General features: G+C 45.1%; 1 protein-coding gene across 6 annotated transcripts in view; it reads left to right on the forward strand.

Annotated features, from left to right (window-relative positions):
• The window catches only part of pdcd6ip (programmed cell death 6 interacting protein), a 153551-nt gene that overhangs the window by 128813 nt on the left and 1446 nt on the right, over positions 1-23292 (forward strand). For 3 of the 6 annotated variants that reach the window (XM_072467293.1, XM_072467294.1, XM_072467297.1), the window contains 4 exons: positions 648-742; positions 2562-2691; positions 10083-10142; positions 22628-22812. In XM_072467293.1, the coding sequence (XP_072323394.1) occupies positions 648-742; positions 2562-2691; positions 10083-10142; positions 22628-22812 (470 nt within the window). The remainder of the gene's footprint in view (positions 1-647; positions 743-2561; positions 2692-10082; positions 10143-22627; positions 22813-23292) is intronic. The other 3 variants (XM_072467296.1, XM_072467298.1, XM_072467299.1) reach the window with 1 other exon arrangement.

Genomic DNA, 23292 nt, shown 5'->3' on the forward strand with positions numbered 1-23292 from the left:
GAAACTGTAGGGATTCTGTGATCCTATAAAATGTTTTCAAGTGGTGATCTAACACAATCATAACTGGAAAATTTCACTATTATGCTACATTTCTTGCATTTTTAACTTACTGCTGTGAAAAGCAACATTGGTTTTCAGAACACATTATCAAACTGCAAAAAAAAAAAAAATAGTGGTTTAAAAACTATTTCAGGTTTGAGAATTCCAGCCTTCAAAAAACAAGGCTAACCCAAAAAGACATGGAGGAACAAACATGATGAGAGTATGGCTGCAAATGTGCCCTTTCCAAGTGTTCAGAATCATAGGAAATTCGAGGAACCTCCAAACAGCTGTCGATTTTTTCAAACTAGCACCTACTCAGTTGAGCCCTTGAGCACTGAAGTACCTTTTTTAAAAAAAAAAAGATGAACTGAAAACCTGGAATAGTCAACAGATAGCGAATATCTGTTCAGACACTTCAAACATTGAAGTAATGTTTGATCAGCACAGACTTAACTGTTAATTCTTTTGATATTTTTCCACATTTATATATTTGCATCACTGGGTAATTGTCAGTGAATTCATAATGGCAACATTGCTATGACAAGATTAGGGCAGCCGTCAATGTATTGTCATAATAGTTTATATAACTATGTCTCCTTTTGTAGTTCTACAATGGATTTACTGAAATTCTCCTGAAATTCCAAACAAAATGTTCTGACATTGTGTTTGCGCGCAAGACTGAAAGGGATGAACTTTTAAAGTAAGTAATTTTTTTTTTGTATTTTCCTCCAGCAGTCTTGGCCATTTGGCGACATTTGTTTCTATAGATATTCATCTGTTGCTGTTAAGTAATTATTTACTCTTCTGTGATAATCTGGTTTCATGTTGCCTTACAAACAGATTATCTGTCTGTCAATCCAGAGAGAGAAATTGTTTAGGTAATGCTGCTTCTCGTGGCGTTATGCAGACTTGCATCAATTCCCTAGAAGCTGGCAGCGCCCCAACCCACTACCGGCATGGTTCACAGTGTAGTCTACAATGTTATCAATGAAGAATGCTGCATGGATTGAATAGTTAACCCATGGTACTGCCTATTATCGAAAGTCTGCATAGCAGCAGTATTGAATTTCTCCCCTCCCAGTTCCAACTTTAGCTTTCAAGTGCTACAATCCTTTTTTATGATTAAAGTTTACGAACAGCATTTCTGTATTGTACTTGCGGTTAAGAAGAAATGATTTTTCAGCTATAAAATTAATTGAGATGTGCATAAATATATTGGTTAGAAGTATGTTAGAAAAAAATGGGTAATTGAGGATAATGTGGACCCTTCAAAAACAGATGGGGGTGGTCATATTGGAAATTAAAATATTGGAAAATGCAAATATTGAATACTTCTGAGTCAGTTTTCATAGAGGAAGAAAATACCACATCTGAAATTTCAGGGCAATCTCTAATGAATCAAGGGCTGGAACTTACTAAAGTTAACATAAGAAGGAAAATTACATTCGAAAAAATAATGGCACTGAAGACTGACAAGATCTTCCCAGGGTCGGCACAGTGGTTAGCATTGCTGCCTCAGTGCCAGGAGCCCGGGTTTAATTCCAGCCTCAGGTGACTCTGTGTGGATTTCGCATATTCTCCCGTATTTGCGTGGATTTCCTCCGGGTGCCCTGGTTTCCTCGCACAGGCCAATGGACTGGCCATGCTAAATTGCCCCTTAGTGTCCAAAGGTTCGGTGGGCTAAGGGGATTGCAAGCATAGGGTGGGCAGTGGGCCTCGGTTGGGTGTTCTTTCAGAGTCAGTGCAGACTTGATGGGCCTAATGGCCTACTGCAGTGTAGGGATTCTGAGATCCCAGGATTTGATGGTTTGCACTCCAAAGTTTTAAAGGAAGTAGGTGAGGGACTTGCAGTTTTTTTAGACATAATCTCCCAAAGTGGTCTTGCAAAGTAACTCCTAGTAATTTAAGAAGGGCGAGAGTGAGAAATCAGAAAATGTTTGATCTGGGAAGTTACTGCAATCTATAATCACGAACAGAGTGACTGAGCATTTAAAGAAATCTTGAGTTAATTCGAGAGAGCCAACAGTGATTGAGGTGAGTTGTTCATCTGCAACAAGCCTAATTGATTTTTTTGTGGAACTAACTGAAGTAGTATTTAGTGGAGCTAACTGAAGTATAGACAGGTAGGACTATTGATATCGGATAAAAACAGTAGATGCTAGCTCAATTAATAATTCTCAATCTGAGATTGATTTTTTTTTTTGCTGCACAAGGATATGGAGCCCAACTAGGTAGATGGAGTTAAGGTGCAGCGAAGGTACAATTAAATGGTGGAACAGGCTCAACTGGTTGAATGGCCTACTTCTGTCTCTGATCCACTGGTGCAGTTGCCAGTCACAAGGGATGAAACCTCTTGAAAACATTTGGTGGTATGACATAGAGCATACAGCTATCTCCACTCCCATTTTTTCCACTATGTCTGTATCTATGGTTTTATGCGGCTGTAAACTTTACAGAACTCTGAACAAAAAGGAAAGCTTAAATATTAAGGTTTGTAATTTTATTGTCCTTTTTGGTAGGGATTTGCAACAAAGCATAGCTAGAGAACCCAGTGCACCTAATATTCCAGCAGCACCTGCATACCAGATTGCTGCTTCTGTTGGGGGAACCACACCTGCTGTTCCAACTCCTGCACCCAGAAGTGTATTTGTAAGTAGACTGATCAAAATGTTTAAGATTATTTTCGATTGAGACCTTAAAACAGCTGCAAGTATGTACTTCATTATGTGGCGTCACGGTAAATATCTTGGAAGAATGTTTTGGCTCGGTTGTGTTGTTTGTTTTCGGGGCACTCTGTCCAAAATCAGTGTTACCGTCCAAACAGAATTGTGGCACTTGAAGGCCATTCTGTTCAAATTGAATTTATGGGATCTCTTGTGATAGACCACAGAGCTAGTCATCACTCAACAAATGAATCATTATTAGGAGTTTCTGTTGATTGCAGTTATTTGCAGGTTTTTGAGAGGGCTAATAAATTGATTGCTGCACCCAAAATAACTAGAAAATGGTTCTGCCTAATTTTAAGTCCTCCTCCGTCATTTAAGATGCGGTTACTCAAGGTTCTGCTTTGACACTGATTTAAAAATGCTTAATATTTTAATGATAGACTAATTTTTAGCTGTATTAATCAAAGTATTGAATTACCAGTTTTGAATATATGAAGGATTTTCTTTCAAGCAAATTTTATTTTACAGGTTGCATTTTAAAATGCTGCATGATTGTAGTGGCTTCGAGATATTTTTGACTGCAAATGATGAGTGGGAATTTGCGGGGAAAAATGTCTTCTCAATACAGTTGTATATCCATCCATCCTTCGATGTTTGCTGATTGAGCACAAAGCAGAAACTTTTCACACTGTAATGTGGGTCAATTGGTAAAACTTGACCAAATTAATGGACAGTGCTCAACCACATTTCAGAGTTCATAGTGTGCGTAATGTATGATTTATGTTGCTGGTCTAGAAATGCTGAGAATGTGAATTCAAATCATACCGCAACAGTTTTGAATTTTAATTCATTTTGAGAAAAGTCTGAAAATACGAAGCTGAAATTAGTAAAAGTGACCAAAGCTATTTGGTTGTCCAAAAATCTAACTGGCTTGCAAATGACCTTCAGTGAACGAAACCTGCTGCCATTGCCCAGTTTGACCTTTTGTGATTCCAGTCCCAAAGCAAATTAGTTGAGTCTTTGCCCTCTGAAGAAACTGAGCAAGTACTCTATTGGCAACTATGAGTGGGCAATAGCTGCTGGCTCGGCCGATAATGGCCACAACACAAGTGTTTATACAAAAAAAAGGGATGAGTTTACTGTAATTGAACAACTACTTTTGCGATTTGGACCGATTTGACCACATTATATTTCAAAGACTAGTCTAGTTACATTGTGTTTCATGATATCAATTACTTTATAATACATTGCAGTTTCCTCAAGCAGCTTTCTGGGCGGCATGGTAGCACAGTGGTTAGCAATGTTGCTCCACAGTGCCAGGGTCCCATGTTCGATTCCTACTTGGGTCACTGTCTGTGCGGGGTCTGCACGTTCTCCCCGTGTCTATGTGGGTTTTCTCCAGGTGCTCTGGTTTCCTCCCCCCAAGTCCCGAAAGACTGCTGGTTAGGTGAATTGGACATTCTGAACTCCCCTCTGTGTACCCGAACAGGCACTGGAGTGTGGCGACTAGGGGATTTTCACAGTAATTTCATTGCAGTGTTAATGTAAGCCTACTTGTGACAATAATAAAGATTATTATCAATAATTATTATTATCATAAAGATGTTTAGAGAGCGACACTATTATTTTGCTTTATTTTACTTTATCTTCACCTCAAATTATTTTTTTAAGACTGTACAGTGTGCGCAAAAACCAGTTCAGTTATGCCCAAGTTATTCATCAGATTATAGCACTTCAAGCCTGCTTTGCCATTCAGTGCGATCATTGTTGACCTGATCGTGGCCTCAATTCCACTTCCCTACTTCTTCCCATAACCTTAAAAACCACTAAAATTCAGAAATCTAACTCGGCCTTGAATGTGTTCAATGGCTGAACATCCACAGATCACTGGTGTAGAGAATTCCAAAGATTCACAACCCTCTGAGAGAAGGAGGTTCCTCCACATCTGTCTTAAATTGGCGACCACTTATTTTGAAACTGTTCCTCCGCAAGGGGAAACACTTCTCAGCTTTTAACCTATCAAGATATCTCAAAACGTTCTGATTCTTTAAGATCACCTCTCATTTGTCTAAACATGAATGAATACGGCTCAACCTCCTGTTGAACCTTTCCTCAAGATAGCCCCTTCATCTGAGGAATCAGCCTTATGTGCCTTCTCAGTACTGCCGCCTGTGCAAATATATTCCTCCTTAAATAAGGAGAACCCTTTAAAGTGAGGGAGATCGACACCTGTGACAACGTCGGGGGGAGCACACCCAACTCCTTTGCTTCATTGAAGGTCCTCCACCAGCTCCTCATCAACCTTCGGGAACTCCGGCCCTCCCAAAAACCCCCTCACCCCCTCTTGCCCGGTTGAAGGTTCCGAGTCGAACAGTTTGCTGTCAAATTTCCTAAACACCCCATTCACCCCCGCCGGGTTCTAGACGGTATTCCCACCTGTGTCCTTTGCTTTCCCAATCTCTCTCGCTGCCTCCTGCTTCCTCAGCTGGTGCGCTAACAACCTGCTTGTTTTCTCGCCATACTCTTATACCAGCCCTCTCGCCCTAAGCAACTGCCCTACCGCCGTACCCGTGGATAACAACCTGAATTCCATTTGCAGCCTCTGGCGTTCCTTTAACAGCCCTTCCTCTGGGGCCTCTGCATATTGCCTGTCCACCTGCAGAATTTCCTCCACTAGCCTTTCTATCTCCACCTGCTCCGCCTTCTCCCTGTGTGCCCAAATTGAAAGAAACTCTCCCCCCCCCCCCCCCCCCCCCCCCCCCCCCCCCCCCACTGCTTTCCCAAACCGGACCTGCCAAAACCTCCCCCATGTCATTAATCTCACCGTACCCCCGGATGGCCTTCCTCACCTGCTCACACACCTCTTCCTCTGCTAACAGTCCCATATTCAGCTACCATTGCGGCACTGCCCCCCTCCCCATGGCCCTTGCTCACTCGTAAATCCACCCAGTGCGGGGCATGATCCGACACCACTCAACATCTACCACCCCTGCCAACATCTTATCCACCATGAAGAAATCTATTCGGGAGTACACCTTGTGCACATGGGAGTGAAACAAAAATTCTTTCACCCTTGGCCTCCCAAATCTCCGGACCCCCCCCCCCCCCCCCCCCCCCCCCACCAAATGTGCTCCATGAACCCCCGAAGCTCCTTAGTTGTAGCCGACACCCCTCTCCAGCTCGACCGGTCCAGTCTCTGATCCAGGGCTGTATTAAAGTCTCTTCTTTCCCCCCCACCCCCCCCACAGCATGGATGTTCACTAACACCACCGGCATCTACACCTGGGAGGGCAGTGAAATCCGGGTGTACCAGGACCTGGATGCAGAGTTGACCAGATGAGGCTGAGGAAGGGAAGGCATCCCCTCCAATTTCCTGCTTACCGTAACATACCTGCCCCCAGAGTCCGCCACTATATTTCCCACCTCAAATTGACCAAAATCGCCACCCACTTCATTTTAAAGTCCAATCCTGAATGAAATACTTGCCCAAACCTTCCTTTCCTCAGCCTCATCTGTAAACTCTGCACCCAAGTCCTGGTGCACCCGGATTTCACTGCCCTCCCAGGTGTAGCGCCTCGCCTGCCTGGCCCACCTCATAATTTGCTCCTTGTCCAGGAACCGGTGCAGCCGCACTGCTAATGCCCTCGGCGATTCGTTCCCCTGGGGCTTCCTCATTAGAGCCCTGTGCGCTCGATCCACCTCCAAAGGCCGTGCAAACGCACCCTCTCCGAGCAGCTTTCTCCAGCATCCTGCCCACTTACGCATCAGCATTGGCTCCTTCGCTCCCCTCCGGCAAGCCTACGATCTTTATGTTCTGCCTGCGTGACCGGTTCTCTGGTTTTCAACCTTCTCCTGGAGCCACCTCTGCTGACCACGCATTAGCCCCATCTCCACTGCCATCGTGGCAAACTGCTCCTCGTGCTCCCCCGCCACCTCCTCCATCTTCTGGATCGCCTGACCCTGGGCCGCTAGCTTTGCTTCCACGCGGTCAGCCACTGCCCTGATCGAATCCACTGCCTGGGCCAGGTCCTCCAGACTCTCCTTCTGTTCCTGGGTGCACCTCTTGTTCAAGAAGCTCACCAGCTGGTCCGTCACCCATGAGTCGGCAGGGCCGCTCCCTGCCCCTCTGCCATCTCTAAGTGCATCGCAGACACCGCACCAGCTCTTGCCAACTGATTCCATCTTTTATGACCGCTTCTGGCCCTCTGCTCCATGCACCAGAGGGTCAGTCTCTTCCACACACTCTCCTGCACCTTTATTCCGCCTCACATCCACTTGTTAACCGGGGAAAAGGTTTGACAAAACCGCCACGCTGGAGTCACCAAATTTGCGACCACTCACTCCATGGCCGCCACCGGAAGTCGATCATTTCTCACTATTAATCTCATCCTCTTTATTAACTAAACTACCCCACCTACTTTTCCTCCTCTCCTTCCAAAATGTCCAGTACCACTGACTGGTCCAGCCTTGATCACCTGGCAACCATATCTCTGTAATGGTTATCAGATCAAACAGATTTGTTTCTGTTCTTGTCATCAGTTTATCTATCTTGTTACAAATGTTGAGTTCATTCAACTAGAACGTTAAATATTTTCTTTATACCCCATTGTGACTCTTTGCTGATGCTCTGGCCCTAACTGCCACACTCTGGTTATCATTACCCATTTGCTTTCCTGAACTACCTCTAACCACCACCACCACTGATTAGTTTAAAGCTAATTCAGGTGAAGGCTGATTCAACAGAACTGTTTTTTCTTTTCCCTGTGACTGCCCCATATATTAAAACCCATTTTTTACATACCAATATTTGAGCTGTGAATTCAGTTCTCTGGCCTTCTGCCAATTTGTTTGTGGCTCCGGTAGTAATCTAGTTTAGTATCCTTATGATTCTTTATTTAGGTCCTAGCTGCTCTTGCTTACCTTTTTTTTTGTTATAAATTTAGAGTACCCAATTCATTTTTTCCACCTACCCTGCACATCTTTGGGTTGTGGGGGTGAAACCCACGCAAACACGGGGAGAATGTGCAAACTCCACACAGACAGTGACCCAGAGCCAGGATTGGACCTGGGACTTCGACGCTGTGAGGCAGCACTGCTAACCACTGCGCCACTGTGCTGCCCTCTGCTCATGCTTACCTAACATCTCTTCCTGCCTCTGTCGTTGGTCCTCGGTGGATTATGACAATTGGATCCTTCCCTCCCGCTTCAGGTTGCTCTCCAGCCCAAAGGAGATGTCCTGCACTGGATGGGTAGCACAGCCTTGCGGAATCCTGCTCGTGACTGAGTGAACAGTGTTGATATTGCACCTACACTGTCCCCCATCACTACCATGTTTCTATATGCTGCCCCAAACTTTAATGTCCCCTTTACCATGATGTTTTCATCAGTTTGCCTGCTCTGCTTGCCTGTTTTCCAAAGTTCTTAACGTTGCAGACACTCACTGTAGTTGTCATGGATCACACTGATGTCTAACAGCTCCTATGTGTTGACAGTTGAAATGCATCCCCTGTCCTATCATTACATTTTATTTAATTCATTAGGATTTCAAGTTTTGAAATATCATTTGATTTTAATTAGTTAAATGTAGTTATATGCTGCAGGAAAAGTCTCTCTGTAATTTAACCGGCAATCTGAATTTACCAGTATTTGTTCATATCTTGTGTATATATTAAGCATTACCTCTTGAGCTTAGCTTATCGAAGTCCGACACACATCAAATCTCCTTGCAATCTGGTGAAAGCTACACCGATGAAGCTGCTGATGCCAATACTCTATTACTAATTCACTTATTGTTTTTTTTGCCCAGATTGAAAATTTAAAGTTAATTTCCTGGCTATTTGTTTAAACGTTTACCCTAACTTCGTAAGAGGGGGGAAAAAAGAGAGACTTCATCAACTGATCACTTAACTGCTCTCCTGTGATATTGCACTGATTTCTCTCTTGCCTTCCGCCCTGCTCTCCTGATGTTCTTGCACTTTAGATAAGTGTATTAAATGCTTGTATCTATTTTTTTATTTAAAATTTTTTTTAAATTCTCCTCCATTTTCACATTTTCTCCCACATTTACGTCCATCAACGATAAATGCTTGTATCTATTAACTATTTCTATGTGTACAGAAAATATTGTCATCTAAGTAATTATTCTTCATGTTTGAGCCAGGAATAATTAAGTAGAAAATGTACACACAATTATGTTGTAGACTGGACAGCTGCAATTATAATACGGATTGAAATGTGACGGATTGTCAATAAAAAGACAAATAAATGCCACATAGTAAACCTTATGTCGAACAATCTGGGAAATAAAAGTGATGAAGCTAAAGTTGATTTTGGAAGAATATTCCCAGGACAAGCAAAGCTAGATTGTTTTACTACAGTCATGTTTAATTGCTTTAAAAAAGAACTTTGAACTATTGCGATTGTGGTCAGAAAGCAAAATGCAGTTTTACTCATGGGATTATCACATCCTGTGCTAATTTTACCCATCCCAGCCTACGCTCTGTAATCTAGCGGCACTAAACCCAAATAGTATCCAAACTGATGCCCCATCTGAGATTATTTTACTTAACATAGCGAGTCACAAATGCATTTCATTTATCTGCTCACTAATGGGACAAATCTGGCCTTAATTTTCTTGCATGCACATTTATTTGTATGATTATTAAAATGTGGTTTCCACAAATGTATCTGGAGCTGAAGTAACACCTTTAAAGAAAGATTTAACTTGCGTGGAATTTGCTGAACCAATTAATTATTATAAGCCACTGAAATTTCCATTTCCTCCCTTGGAGACTTTTCCTGGATTCATTTGCAGCTACTACTTTGGGATATATTGACATGTCTTTTGGGGAAATCCACGTTTCTCCCATGAATAAAACTATAATCTTGCTTTCTGACTGCAATCCTACTGTTTCAAAGATTTTTATAATAATTGGACATGACTGTAGTATCATTAACTTTTAGTTATGTTGAGAGTCATCCTCGCAAATTGTATTTTTAGTCTGTCACTTAATCTCTCCCCTTCCAGATTATTCCACATAAAATTGACCATGTGGCATTAATTTGTCTTTATATTAAGTGTCTGTCCATTTTGCTCAACACAATCAACTTCGTGATTCTATATTTCTATTATACAACAAAATTTATTAGATTGACTGCATGTATTTTTTGTGTATGGACAGATACCAGAATAATTTCCCATAGCCCATTAATGGCACATGGAGTTGGAACATTGAGGCAAAACAGCTCAATCTCTGGCTGTGTCGAGCAACATTTGTACTGGCAATATAACCTCATAAAGTTTTTGCTTTGTTGTTATAATGTTCTCTGGTAACATTTCTCTTTAGTCCCATTCAAAGTTGTTATTTTTTCCAGCCATCCAAACCTCAACCTCCTGAACATGCTGAACCTTCATCCAGTGGTGTTTGTGAAAATGTAGTTCTTTCTTACTCTGTACTTTATTTTTAATACATATATTTTATTGTGTATGTGTGGTTGTACAAGGATTTGTGCTGAATCATGATCCACAAAGTCTAAAATTGGGCTTGATAAATGAGAGAAATTCTTTTAATATTTCTGGATTAAATTTTTTTTTAATGATTTGTACAACAAAAAATGAAACTCTTCATTTTCTGGAGAATGCCTCAGATAGCTTTTATTTGTACTTCAGTAATATATACTTTTTAGATGAGCAGTTTTTATTAACAGAAATTAAATGTTGTAAATACACATCAGATGAAACAGCATCTGAAAAAGAAAGCTTAGTTGCCTTAACACTTCAGAAACAGCATGGTGAGATTAGAGAAGTATTTTTCTTGATTGACAAAACAGAGGAAGGGAAAATGGCTAAAAGCTAAGACTACACCAAGTTAATTACTTCAAAGGAGGAACTCATTAGATTATAATTTTGCTGATGGATATTAAAATGCTGAAAAGTGTAAAGTACTGTATACAAAGGTCACCTTGAACAGATGCATTAAAGAAAAAAGTGCAAGTATTTTGTTCTCTTGACATATGGATCTACAGTAGTTGCCATTATTATTTGAGGTAAGCTGCCAGGTTTGTTATTGACAGCAGTCGTACAATATCAATGGTTTCAAAGTGACGAAGAGACAGAAGCAGGATGTGAATTGCCATTTACTGACAATATAGCAGGGAGATTGGGGAGGCAGCTAAGGTGAGAAGTTTTTGAAGTTGGTGTTTGGACCAGAGAATTGAGACCCCAAGAGGAAGAAATCCAATTGTCTGAAGCTTTTTGAAAGAGAAGAGTATGAGAGAATATATGAGAAGTATGGGGAAATGGCAGCAGTGTCGGTAGCTTCAGTTGAAGAACTTGCCCCATCACTAAAAGTCCCTACCGTTGGTGCTGCTCTGCTGTTCTACTTTACTGTCTATTTTCAGTCTTGAATCCCACATGGATAAGCTTCTCTGTCTGCTTCTTTGTATTCTCCCAAGGCCACATCCAAATCAGCTGTTTCTATATTTTCTCGATTTTCTGACCAACAGACCACAATCAGTAAGAATGAACAACAGCACTCCTTCACAATAGTCCTCAATACCGGGGCCCCGCAAGGCTGCGTACTTAGCCCCCTACTCTACTCCCTGTACACACACGACTGCGTGGCAAAATTTGGTTCCAACTCCATCTACAGGTTTGCTGACGATACGACCATAGTGGGCCGGATCTTGAATAACGAGGAGTCAGAATACAGGAGGGAGATAGAGAACCTAGTGGACTGGTGCAGTGACAACAATCTCTCCCTCAATGCCAGCAAAACTAAAGAGCTGATCATTGACTTCAGGAAGCAAAGCACTACGCACCCCTGTCATCATCCAGGTGGAGATGGTTAGCAGTTTCAAATTCCTAGGGGTGCACATCTCCAAAAATCTGTCCTGGTCCACCCACGTTGACGCTACCACCAAGAAAGCACAACAGCGCCTATACTTCCTCAGGAACCTAAGGAAATTCGGCATGTCCACATTAACCCTTACCAGCTTTTACAGATGCACCGTAGAAAGCATCCTATCTGGCTGTATCACAGCCTGGTATGGCAACAACTCGGCCCAAGACCGCAAGAAACATCAGAGAGTCGTGAACACCGCCCAGTCCATCACACGAACCTGCCTCCCATCCATTGACTCCATCTACACCTCCGGCTGCCTGGGGAAAGCGGGCAGCATAATCAAAGACCGCTCCCAGCTGGCTGACTCACTCTTCCAATTTCTTCCATCGGGCAGGAGATACAAACGTCTGAGAACACGCCCGAACGGACTCAAAAACAGCCACTTCCCCGCTGTTACCAGACTCCTAAATGACCCTCTTATGGACTGACCTCATTAACACTACACCCTGTATGCTACATATGATGCCGGTGCTTTTGTAGTTGCATTGTGTACCTTGTGTTGCCCAGGGCAGCATGGTAGCATTGTGGTTAGCACAATTGCTTCACAGCTCCAGGTTCCCAGGTTCGATTCCCGGCTTGTGTCACTGTCTGTGTGAAGTCTACACGTTCTCTCCGTGTGCACGTGGGTTTCCTCCGGGTGCTCCGGTTTCCTCCCACAGTCCAAAGACGTGCGGGTTAGGTGGATTGGCCAAGCTAAATTGCCCTTAGTGTCCAAAATTTGCCCTTCGTGTTGGGTGGGGTTACTGGGTTATGGGGATAGGGTGGAAGTGTGGACCTTGGGTAGGGTGGTCTTTCCAAGAGCCGGTGCAGACTCAATGGGCCAAATGGCCTCCTGCACTGTAAATTCTATGATTCTATTATGTATTTTCTTTTCTTCCCATGTACGTAATGATCTGTTGAGCTGCTCGCTGAAAAATACTTTTCACTGTACCTTGGTGCAAGTGACAATAAACAAATCCAATCCAATCCAATATGGGCAACAATCCCATTTCTCACCCATTTACCATCCAGCATGCTAACTGACCGTTAATTTCACTGATTTCCTTCCCTGTATTGTTCATGTTACCAGTCACTGCTAATCCTCTCTGCAATCTCTCCAGAATGTATTGTGAACATGGCCTTTGCCGCACACAACCTTTGTGTGACTCATTGTATTTGGCATGCTGGCTTTGACTGTAACTTGGCTCATGGGTAGTGAACAGAAGAGGAGAAGTAGGCCATTTGGCCCATCAGGTTTGGTTTGTCAATCAATGAGATCATTACTGATCTGATATGATGATCCTTAACTCCACTTTCCTGCCTTATCCCCATAACCCTAAATTCCCTTGCAGCAAGGTAGCACAGTGGTTAGCATTGTTGCTTCACAGTTCTAGGGTCCCAGGTTCGATTCCAGGCTTGGGTCACTGTCTGTGCGGAGTCTGCACGTTCTCCCCGTGTCTGCGTGGGTTTCCTCCGGGTGCTCCGGTTTCCTCCCACAGTCCAAAGATGTGCAGGTTAGGTCGATTGGCCATGATCAATTGCCCTCAGTGTCCAAAAAGGTGGGGTGGGATTATTGGGTTACAGGGATAGGGTGGAGGTGTGGGGATAGGGTGGAGATGTGGGCTTGGGTAGGGTGCTCTTTCCAAGGGCTGGTGCAGACTCGATGGGCTGAATGGCCTCCTTCTGCACTATAAATTCTATGATTCTATGATTTTAAATCTGTCTATCTCGGCCTTGAATATACTTAACGACGCAGCTCTCTGCAGTAAACAATTCTATAGATTCACTACCCTCAGGAGAGATTCCTCCTCATCAGTCTTAAATATCCTGCTCATTACTACTACAAATAATTCTTTTTTTTTATTAAATATTTTATTGAAAATTTTTGGCCAACCAACACAGTACATTGTGCATCCTTTACACAATATTATAACAACACAAATAACAATGACCTATTTTATAAACAAAAAATGAATAAATAATAAATAACAAAAATGAAAACTAGCCCTAATTGGCAACTGCCTTGTCACAAGTAACACTCTCCAAAAATATAATTTAACAGTCCAATATATAATTATCTGTAGCAACGACCTATACATACTATACAGTATATATTAACAACCCTGAGAGTCCTTCTGGTTCCTCCTCCCCCCCCCCCCCCCCCCCCCCCCGATCCTGGGCTGCTGCTGCTGCCTTCTTTTTCCCATTCCGTCTATCTTTCTGCGAGGTATTCGACGAACGGTTGCCACCGCCTGGTGAACCCTTGAGCCGACCCCCTTAGGACGAACTTAATCCGCTCTAGCTTTATAAACCCCGCCATGTCATTTATCCAGGTCTCCACCCCCGGGGGCTTGGCTTCTTTCCACATTAGCAATATCCTGCGCCGGGCTACTAGGGACGCAAAGGCCAAAACATCGGCCTCTCTCGCCTCCTGCACTCCCGGCTCTTGTGCAACCCCAAATATAGCCAACCCCCAGCTTGGTTCGACCCGGACTCCTACTACTTTTGAAAGCACCTTTGTCACCCCCATCCAAAACCCCTGTAGTGCCGGGCATGACCAAAACATATGGGTATGATTCGCTGGGCTTCTCGAGCACCTCGCACACCTATCCTCCACCCCAAAAAATTTACTGAGCCGTGCTCCAGTCATATGTGCCCTGTGTAATACCTTAAACTGAATCAGGCTTAGCCTGGCACACGAGGACGACGAGTTTACCCTGCTTAGGGCATCTGCCCACAGCCCCGCCTCGATCTCCTCCCCCAGCTCTTCTTCCCATTTCCCTTTTAGTTCATCTACCATAGTCTCCCCTTCGTCCCTCATTTCCCTATATATATCTGACACCTTACCATCCCCCACCCATGTCTTTGAGATCACTCTGTCCTGCACCTCTTGTGTCGGGAGCTGCGGGAATTCCCTCACCTGTTGCCTCGCAAAAGCCCTCAGTTGCATATACCTGAATGCATTCCCTTGGGGCAACCCATATTTCTCGGTCAGCGCTCCCAGACTCGCGAACTTCCCATCCACAAACAGATCTTTCAGTTGCGTTATTCCTGCTCTTTGCCACATTCCATATCCCCCATCCATTCCCCCCGGGGCAAACCTATGGTTGTTTCTTATCGGGGACCCCCCCAAGGCTCCAGTCTTTCCCCTATGCCGTCTCCACTGTCCCCAAATCTTCAGTGTAGCCACCACCACCGGGCTTGTGGTGTAGTTCCTCGGTGAGAACGGCAATGGGGCTGTCACCATAGCCTGTAGGCTAGTCCCCCTACAGGACGCCCTCTCTAATCTCTTCCACGCCGCTCCCTCCTCCTCTCCCATCCACTTACTCACCATTGAAATATTAGCCGCCCAATAATACTCACTTAGGCTCGGTAGTGCCAGCCCCCCCCCTATCCCTGCTACGCTGTAAGAATCCCTTCCTCACTCTCGGGGTCTTCCCGGCCCACACAAAACCCATGATGCTCTTTTCAATCCTTTTAAAAAAAGCCTTCGTAATCACCACCGGGAGGCACTGAAACACAAAGAGGAATCTCGGGAGGACCACCATCTTAACCGCCTGCACCCTCCCTGCCATTGACAGGGATACCATATCCCATCTCTTGAAATCCTCCTCCATCTGTTCCACCAACCGCGTTAAATTTAACCTATGCAATGTGCCCCAATTCTTAGCTATCTGGATCCCCAGGTAACGAAAGTCCCTTGTTACCTTCCTCAACGGTAGGTCCTCTATTTCTCTACTCTGCTCCCCTGGATGCACCACAAACAACTCACTTTTCCCCATGTTCAATTTATACCCTGAAAAATCCCCAAACTCCCCAAGTATCCGCATTATTTCTGGCATCCCCTCTGCCGGGTCCGCCACGTATAGTAGCAAATCATTCGCATACAAAGATACCCGGTGCTCTTCTCCTCCCCTAAGTACTCCCCTCCACTTCTTGGAACCCCTCAACGCTATCGCCAGGGGCTCAATCGCCAGTGCAAACAATAATGGGGACAGAGGGCATCCCTGCCTTGTCCCTCTATGGAGCCGAAAATATGCAGATCCCCGTCCATTCGTGACCACGCTCGCCACTGGGGCCCTATACAACAGCTGCACCCATCTAACATACCCCTCTCCAAAACCAAATCTCCTCAACACCTCCCACAAATAATCCCACTCCACTCCATCAAATGCTTTCTCAGCATCCATCGCCACTACTATCTCCGTTTCTCCCTCTGGTGGGGCCATCATCATTACCCCTAACAACCTCCGTATATTCGTGTTCAGCTGTCTCCCCTTCACAAACCCAGTTTGGTCCTCGTGGACCACCCCCGGGACACATTCCTCTATTCTCATTGCCATTACCTTGGCCATGATCTTGGCATCTACATTTAGGAGGGAAATAGGTCTATAGGACCCGCATTGTAGCGGGTCCTTTTCCTTCTTTAAGAGAAGCGATATCGTTGCTTCAGACATAGTCGGGGGCAGTTGTCCCCTTTCCTTTGCCGCATTAAAGGTCCTCGTCAGTACCGGGGCGAGCAAGTCCACATATTTTCTATAGAATTCGACTGGGAATCCATCCGGTCCCGGGGCCTTTCCCGCCTGCATGCTCCTAATTCCTTTCACCACTTCTTCTACCTCGATTTGTGCTCCCAGTCCCACCCTTTCCTGCTCTTCCACCTTGGGAAATTCCAGCCGATCCAAGAAGCCCATCATTCACTCCCTCCCATCCGGGGGTTGAGCTTCATATAATTTTTTATAAAATGTCTTGAACACTCCATTCACTCTCTCCGCTCCCCGCTCCATCTCTCCTTCCTCATCCCTCACTCCCCCTATTTCCCTCGCTGCTCCCCTTTTCCTCAATTGGTGTGCCAGCAACCTGCTCGCCTTCTCCCCATATTCGTACTGTACACCCTGTGCCTTCCTCCATTGTGCCTCTGCAGTGCCTGTAGTCAGCAAGTCAAATTCTACATGTAGCCTTTGCCTTTCCCTGTACAGTCCCTCCTCCGGTGCTTCCGCATATTGTCTGTCCACCCTCAAAAGTTCTTGCAGCAACCGCTCCCGTTCCTTACTCTCCTGCTTCCCTTTATGTGCCCTTATTGATATCAGCTCCCCTCTAACCACCGCCTTCAATGCCTCCCAGACCACTCCCACCTGGACCTCCCCATTATCATTGAGTTCCAAGTACTTTTCAATGCACCCCCTCACCCTTAGACACACCCCCTCATCTGCCATTAGTCCCATGTCCATTCTCCAGGGTGGGCGCCCTCCTGTTTCCTCCCCTATCTCCAAGTCCACCCAGTGTGGAGCGTGATCCGAAATAGCTATAGCCGTATACTCCGTTCCCCTCACCTTCGGGATCAATGCCCTACCCAGCACAAAAAAGTCTATTCGCGAGTAGACTTTATGGACATAGGAGAAAAACGAGAACTCCTTACTCCTAGGTCTGCTAAATCTCCACGGGTCTACACCTCCCATCTGCTCCATAAAATCTTTAAGTACCTTGGCTGCTGCCGGCCTCCTTCCAGTCCTGGACTTCGACCTATCCAGCCCTGGTTCCAACACCGTATTAAAATCTCCCCCCATTATCAGCTTTCCCATCTCTAGGTCCGGAATGCGTCCGAGCATCCGCCTCATAAAATTGGCATCATCCCAGTTCGGGGCATATACGTTTACCAAAACCACCGTCTCCCCCTGTAGTTTGCTACTCACCATCACGTATCTGCCCCCGTTATCCGCCACTATAGTCTTTGCCTCGAACATTACCCGCTTCCCCACTAATATAGCCACCCCCCTGTTTTTCGCATCTAGCCCGGAATGGAACACCTGCCCCACCCATCCTTTGCGTAGCCTAACCTGGTCTATCAGTTTCAGGTGCGTTTCCTGTAACATAACCACATCTGCTTTAAGTTTCTTAAGGTGTGCGAGTACCCGTGCCCTCTTTATCGGCCCGTTCAGCCCCCTCACGTTCCACGTGATCAGCCGAGTTGGGGGGCTTCCTACCCCCCCCCCCCCTTGTCGATTAGCCATCACCTTTTTCCAGCTCCCTCCTCACCCGGTTCCCACGCAGCTGTATCTCCCCCAGGCGGTGCCCCCCCGCCCATCCTCTCCCATACCAGCTCCCCCCTCTCCCCAGCAGCAGCAACCCAGTAATTCCCCCCTCCCACCCCCCCCCCCGCTAGATCCCCCGCTAGCGTAATTACTCCCCCCATGTTGCTCCCAGAAGTCAGCAAACTCTGGCTGACCTCGGCTTCCCCCCGTGACCTCGGCTCGCACCGTGCGACGCCCCCTCCTTCCTGCTTCTCTATTCCCGCCATGATTATCATAGCGCGGGAACCAAGCCCGCGCTTCTCCCTTGGCCCCGCCCCCAATGGCCAACGCCCCATCTCCTCCACCACCCCTCCTCCCCCCATCACCACCTGTGGGAGAGAGAAAAGTTACCACATCGCAGGATTAGTACATAAAACCCCTCTTTGCCCCCCACATTCGCCCCACCACTTTGTTCGAACGTTCTTTTTAGTAACCCGCTCATTCCAGTTTTTCTTCCACAATAAAAGTCCTCGCTTCATCCGCCGCCTCAAAGTAGTGGTGCCTCCCTCGATATGTGACCCACAGTCTTGCCGGTTGCAGCATTCCAAATTTTATCTTCTTTTTATGAAGCACCGCCTTGGCCCGATTAAAGCTCGCCCTCCTTCTCGCCACCTCCGCACTCCAGTCTTGATAAACGCGGATCACCGCGTTCTCCCATTTGCCGCTCCGAGTTTTCTTCGCCCATCTAAGGACCATTTCTCTATCCTTAAAACGGAGGAATCTCACCACTATGGCTCTGGGAATTTCTCCTGCTCTCGGTCCTCGCGCCATCACTCGGTATGCTCCCTCCACCTCCAACGGACCCGCCGGGGCCTCCGCTCCCATTAACGAGTGCAGCATCGTGCTCACATATGCCCCGACGTCCGCTCCCTCCACACCTTCAGGAAGACCAAGAATCCTCAGGTTGTTCCTCCTTGCGTTGTTTTCCAGTGCCTCCAACCTTTCCACACATCGTTTCTGATGTGCCTCCTGCGTCTCCGTCTTCACCACCAGGCCCTGTATATCGTCCTCATTCTCGGCTGCCTTTGCCTTCACGACCCGAAGCTCCCGCTCCTGGGTCTTTTGTTCCTCCTTTAGCCCTTCGATCGCCTGTAGTATCGGGGCCAACAGCTCTTTCTTCATTTCCTTTTTGATCTCTTCCACACAGCATTTCAAGAACTCTTGTTGTTCAGGGCCCCATGTTAAACTGCCACCTTCCGACGCCATCTTGGTTTTTGCTTGCCTTCCTTGCCACTGTTCTAAAGGATCCACTGCAATCTGGCCACTCTCTCCTTCTTTTTCCATCCGTGTCCAGGGGGGGATTCCCTTCTGGTTTACCGCACAGTGTTTTTAGCCGTCAAAATTGCCGTTGGGGCTCCTATCAAGAGCCCAAAAGTCCGTTTCACAGGGAGCTGCCGAAACGTGCGACTCAGCTGGTCATTGCCGCACCCGGAAGTGACTACAAATAATTCTAATAAACTCTTTGATTATGCCCTCTGGTCCTAGACTCTCCCAAAGGGGACTCACCTTCTCAGCATTTACCCTGTCAAGCCTCTGGGAATTGTTTTTGTCAATAAGTTCACTTCTCATTCTTCTAAACTTGAATGAATACAGGCCAAACCTCCTAAAAAGAAAATCCCTCCATTCCAGTGACCAACTTCGTGAACATTTTCTGGACTGCCTCCAATGGCAATATATCTTTCATAAAAGCAAATACTGTGGATGCTGGAATCTGAAACCAAAGAGAAAATGCTGGAAAATCTCATCAGGACTGGCAGCATCTTTAGGGAGAGCAAAGAGCTAACGTTTTGAGTCTAGATGACACTTTGTAAAAGCCAATTTATCTTTCCTTGGATAAGGGGATAAAAACGGTTCACAGTATTCTCGGTGTGGTCTAACTCATGCCTTGTACAGTTTTCGTAATACTTCCCTAATTCTATACTGAATTCCCTTTGAAATAAAGGCCAACTCTCAATTTGCCTCCCCAATTACCTGCATGCTAGCTTTTTGTGATTTATGTACGATGACCCCCAAATCCCTCTGTGCTGCAGTTTTCTACAGTCTTTCTCCATTCAAATAATATCAGTTCCTTTATTCTTCCCACCAAAGAGCCAAACTTCACATTGTATTCCATCTGCCAAGTTTTGCCCACTCACCTAACCTGTCTATATCCATCTCTCGACTTGGCTTAGAACATACAGTACAGAAGGACGCTATTTGGCCCATCGAGTCTGCACCGACCCACTTAAGTCCTCACCTCCACCCCATCCCTGCAACCCAATAACCCTGCCTAACCTTTTTAGTCACTAAGGGAAATTTAGCATTGCCCACTCCACCTAACCTGCCCGTCTTTGGACTGCGGGAAACCCATGCAGACACTGGGAGAACGTGCAGACTCTGCACAGACAGTGATCCAGCGAGGAATCGAACCTGGGACCCTGGCGCTGAGAAGCCACAGTTATCCACTTGTGCTACTGTGCTTCAACCTCACCACTTGCCTTACCACCTATTTTTGTGTCATGCATAAACTTGGCAGCAGTGCATTCACTTGCTTCGTCCAAGTCATTAATATATATTGTGAATAATTGTGGCACTCCACTAGTTACAGTTTGCCAATCTGAAAATGCTCCTCTTATTCCAACTATGTCTTCTATCAATTAGCCAATCATCTCTATGCTAATATACGGCCGCCGCTAACATGGGCGTTAGGGTAGCCGTTTGTTTGGTACCTTATTGAACATTCTTTGGAAATCCAAAAACATCTACTGGGCCCCCTTCATCTACCCTGCTCATTCCCACTACAAAAAATTCTAATAAATTTGTCAGACCAGATTCTGCTTCATGAAGCCATGATGACTCTGCTTGATTATATTATGCATTTCTAAATGCCCTGCTATTCATCCTCATAATGGACTCCTAACATTTTCCCAAGACTGATGTCTTGCCCCACTCTGCTTGACCACCTTCTTTGCAGAAACATCCACAATGCTCGTGTAGTACTGATCACCAAATAATAATACTTCCTCACCCTTCAACAATCCCCTCCCCCAGACCAGCCCAGTGTCTCAAGCAAACCACCCGTAATCTTTTTGTGAAAACTGCGGGAAAAGATTAATGTCATGTTCAGTTCCACACATCGTGGTGTTGGTCTTGAAATTATACCGGAAATGCTCCCATAATTGTTCGGCTACTGAACTCCGTCATCCAGCGACTGTACCAATTAACCTGGGGATGAGAGTTCAAATCTCACCGTCAACATCTTGGGAGCTTCCATTGAGCAGAATCTGAATTGAATCAGCATGTAAATGCTGTGACTGCAAGTACAGATAAGAGGCTGTACTATGGCAAATAACACCTGACTACCCAAAGGCGCAAGTCAGGAGAATGATTGTGTTCTCCACTTGCCTGAATGAGTGCAGCTGAATAACATTCCAGAAGCTCAATACCTTCCAGGACAATGCAACCCATTCACTATCGTCGTACAACGGCTGCAGTGTGTACCATATACAAGATGCACTGCAACAACTCGCAAGGCTGCTTCCCAAATCGTGAATTGTATCACTTAGAAGGAAAAGTGTAGCGGATGCAAGGGAGCACGTCCACAACTTGTAAGTCCCTTTCCAAGCTGTATACCATCCTGACTTGGAGCTATATCACCATTCCTTCACTGTTGATGGGTCGAAATCCTGGTACACACTTTAATAACAGCATTGTGAGTCTACCCACTCCAGATGGACTGCATCGGTTGAAGAAGGCGGCTTACCCTCGCCTCCTGGCAGGCAATTTGGGGATAAACAATAATGTTGATCTTGGCAGTGATGCCCACATACCATGAAGGAATTAAAACTATTTACCACAATAAAGGCCTTTGGTTTCAGTGCACTTTAAGGACTACTCGTCACTTGGCCGGATTCTCTCATTCCTGCTGACCGTGGCTTGGTGTGAAATGCTGGGCTCCAAACCTGCACAAATCCTACCAAATTCCTTGTCTCATTTCGTACCCTGATTCCAGACCTCCTTTCCATAAGCTCCCATTCTTGACCTTTATTTCCAACCTTTGCCTCTCCCTCATTACTCTAGCCTCACCCTCCAGCATCCCACCCTATCCCAATATTCTGCCCCCTCGTCTGTTCACTCTTTCAATTCAGCTTAAGTCCACATTGTGTTTCTCTTCCCTTTGTCATCTGGTTCAGTTTGCTGTTCATTTTTGGATGTTGTCATGAAGTGGGGAGGGGCATTGCTGTAGTGTGGCATTTAAAAAAAATCTCCAGTTCTCCCAGGCTCTTAACACGCGAGATTCAAACCCATTTTTGAAAACTACGTTACAAGTTGATTGAGACTGTTCCTTGGGCTCTCTATATAACACTCTTACTGTATTACTAATCCCCACACACACAATAAAAGTATCCAATAAACAACATGTAAAATACTGCTATTTTGTTGTGCAGGAATGCAAACTTTTCTGCTTGGTGTAAACAGGTTTGATTTTTGCAAGAAAGCTTTGAAATGGTTCTGTAATAGAATGCATAGTCGTGTCCAACTTTGCTACTTTTATTTTTATACCAAAAATACTCTTAATATTGTATCAATTTAAATTGTATCCATTAACAATACAACTCCAGTTTCTTAAATTATTTCCAAATGGAATGACAAATATTCGATGGCTAACAGTGAATTACGACTGCTTGATCTGTCCAAATTGCTCCAAACACCTGCAAAATGTTTTCATAAAGCCATAAGATTCTGAAATAATGTATTGTAATAAGGTTGGACAATGCTGCTTGAAATAGCTTTAATATGGTTGGCGGTGTAAATGTATTTAGTGAACATCTTTGGTGGGCAATTATGTTAGAATTGTGCTTTACTGGTAATATTCCAGCTAAAATACTTTGTCATTTAACAGCAAATGCATTCATCATCTAGACCGATCAATGATAAAATGCCTTTATTTTTAATCTGATTTCAAACCTTTTTTTTTATTATATAGCAACCTAAACCTCAACCTCCTGCACGGCCCCCACCTCCATCTGTTGGAGCCACTTTTCCAGCTGCTGCATTAGCTGCAGATCCTGCGCCTGCCCCAAGTGCTTCAATGCCTGCTTCTGTTGGAGGCGTTGGTATGCTGTCACAAGCACAGGGACCTCCATATCCCTCGTATCAAGGATATCCTGGGTAAGTCATGACTGAGTTTGCATTATCAACCTGGCTAAATGTTAACCATTTAATTTTTAAAAATAAAATATTTCCCCTTATGGGGAAATCTAGAATGAGAGGTCACGGATATAGGTTGAGAGGTGATAGATTTGGAACTGAGATGAGGAGGAACAACTACTTGCAGAGGGTTGTGAATTTGTGGAACTCGCTGCCCCATAGTGCGGTGGTATCCGAGTCATTAAATGGTTTCAAGAGATAGATATTTTTAAAATAAAAAAACAGGTTCAAGGATTATGGTCAACAGGTGGCGAGATGGATTTGAGGCCAGGAAGAGATGAGCCATGATCTGATTGAATGGCAGAGCAGGCTCGAAGGGCTGAATTGCCTACTTCTCCTAATTCCTATGTTCGATGTTCCCATGTTCCTATAAATTACAGTGAAATAACAAAAGCTTTTGCATTAGTTTAATTCTCTTTTTTTCTCTTGAAGTGCCATACC

This window comes from Scyliorhinus torazame, chromosome 11 (assembly GCF_047496885.1).
Source record: "Scyliorhinus torazame isolate Kashiwa2021f chromosome 11, sScyTor2.1, whole genome shotgun sequence".
Lineage (NCBI taxonomy): Eukaryota > Metazoa > Chordata > Chondrichthyes > Carcharhiniformes > Scyliorhinidae > Scyliorhinus > Scyliorhinus torazame.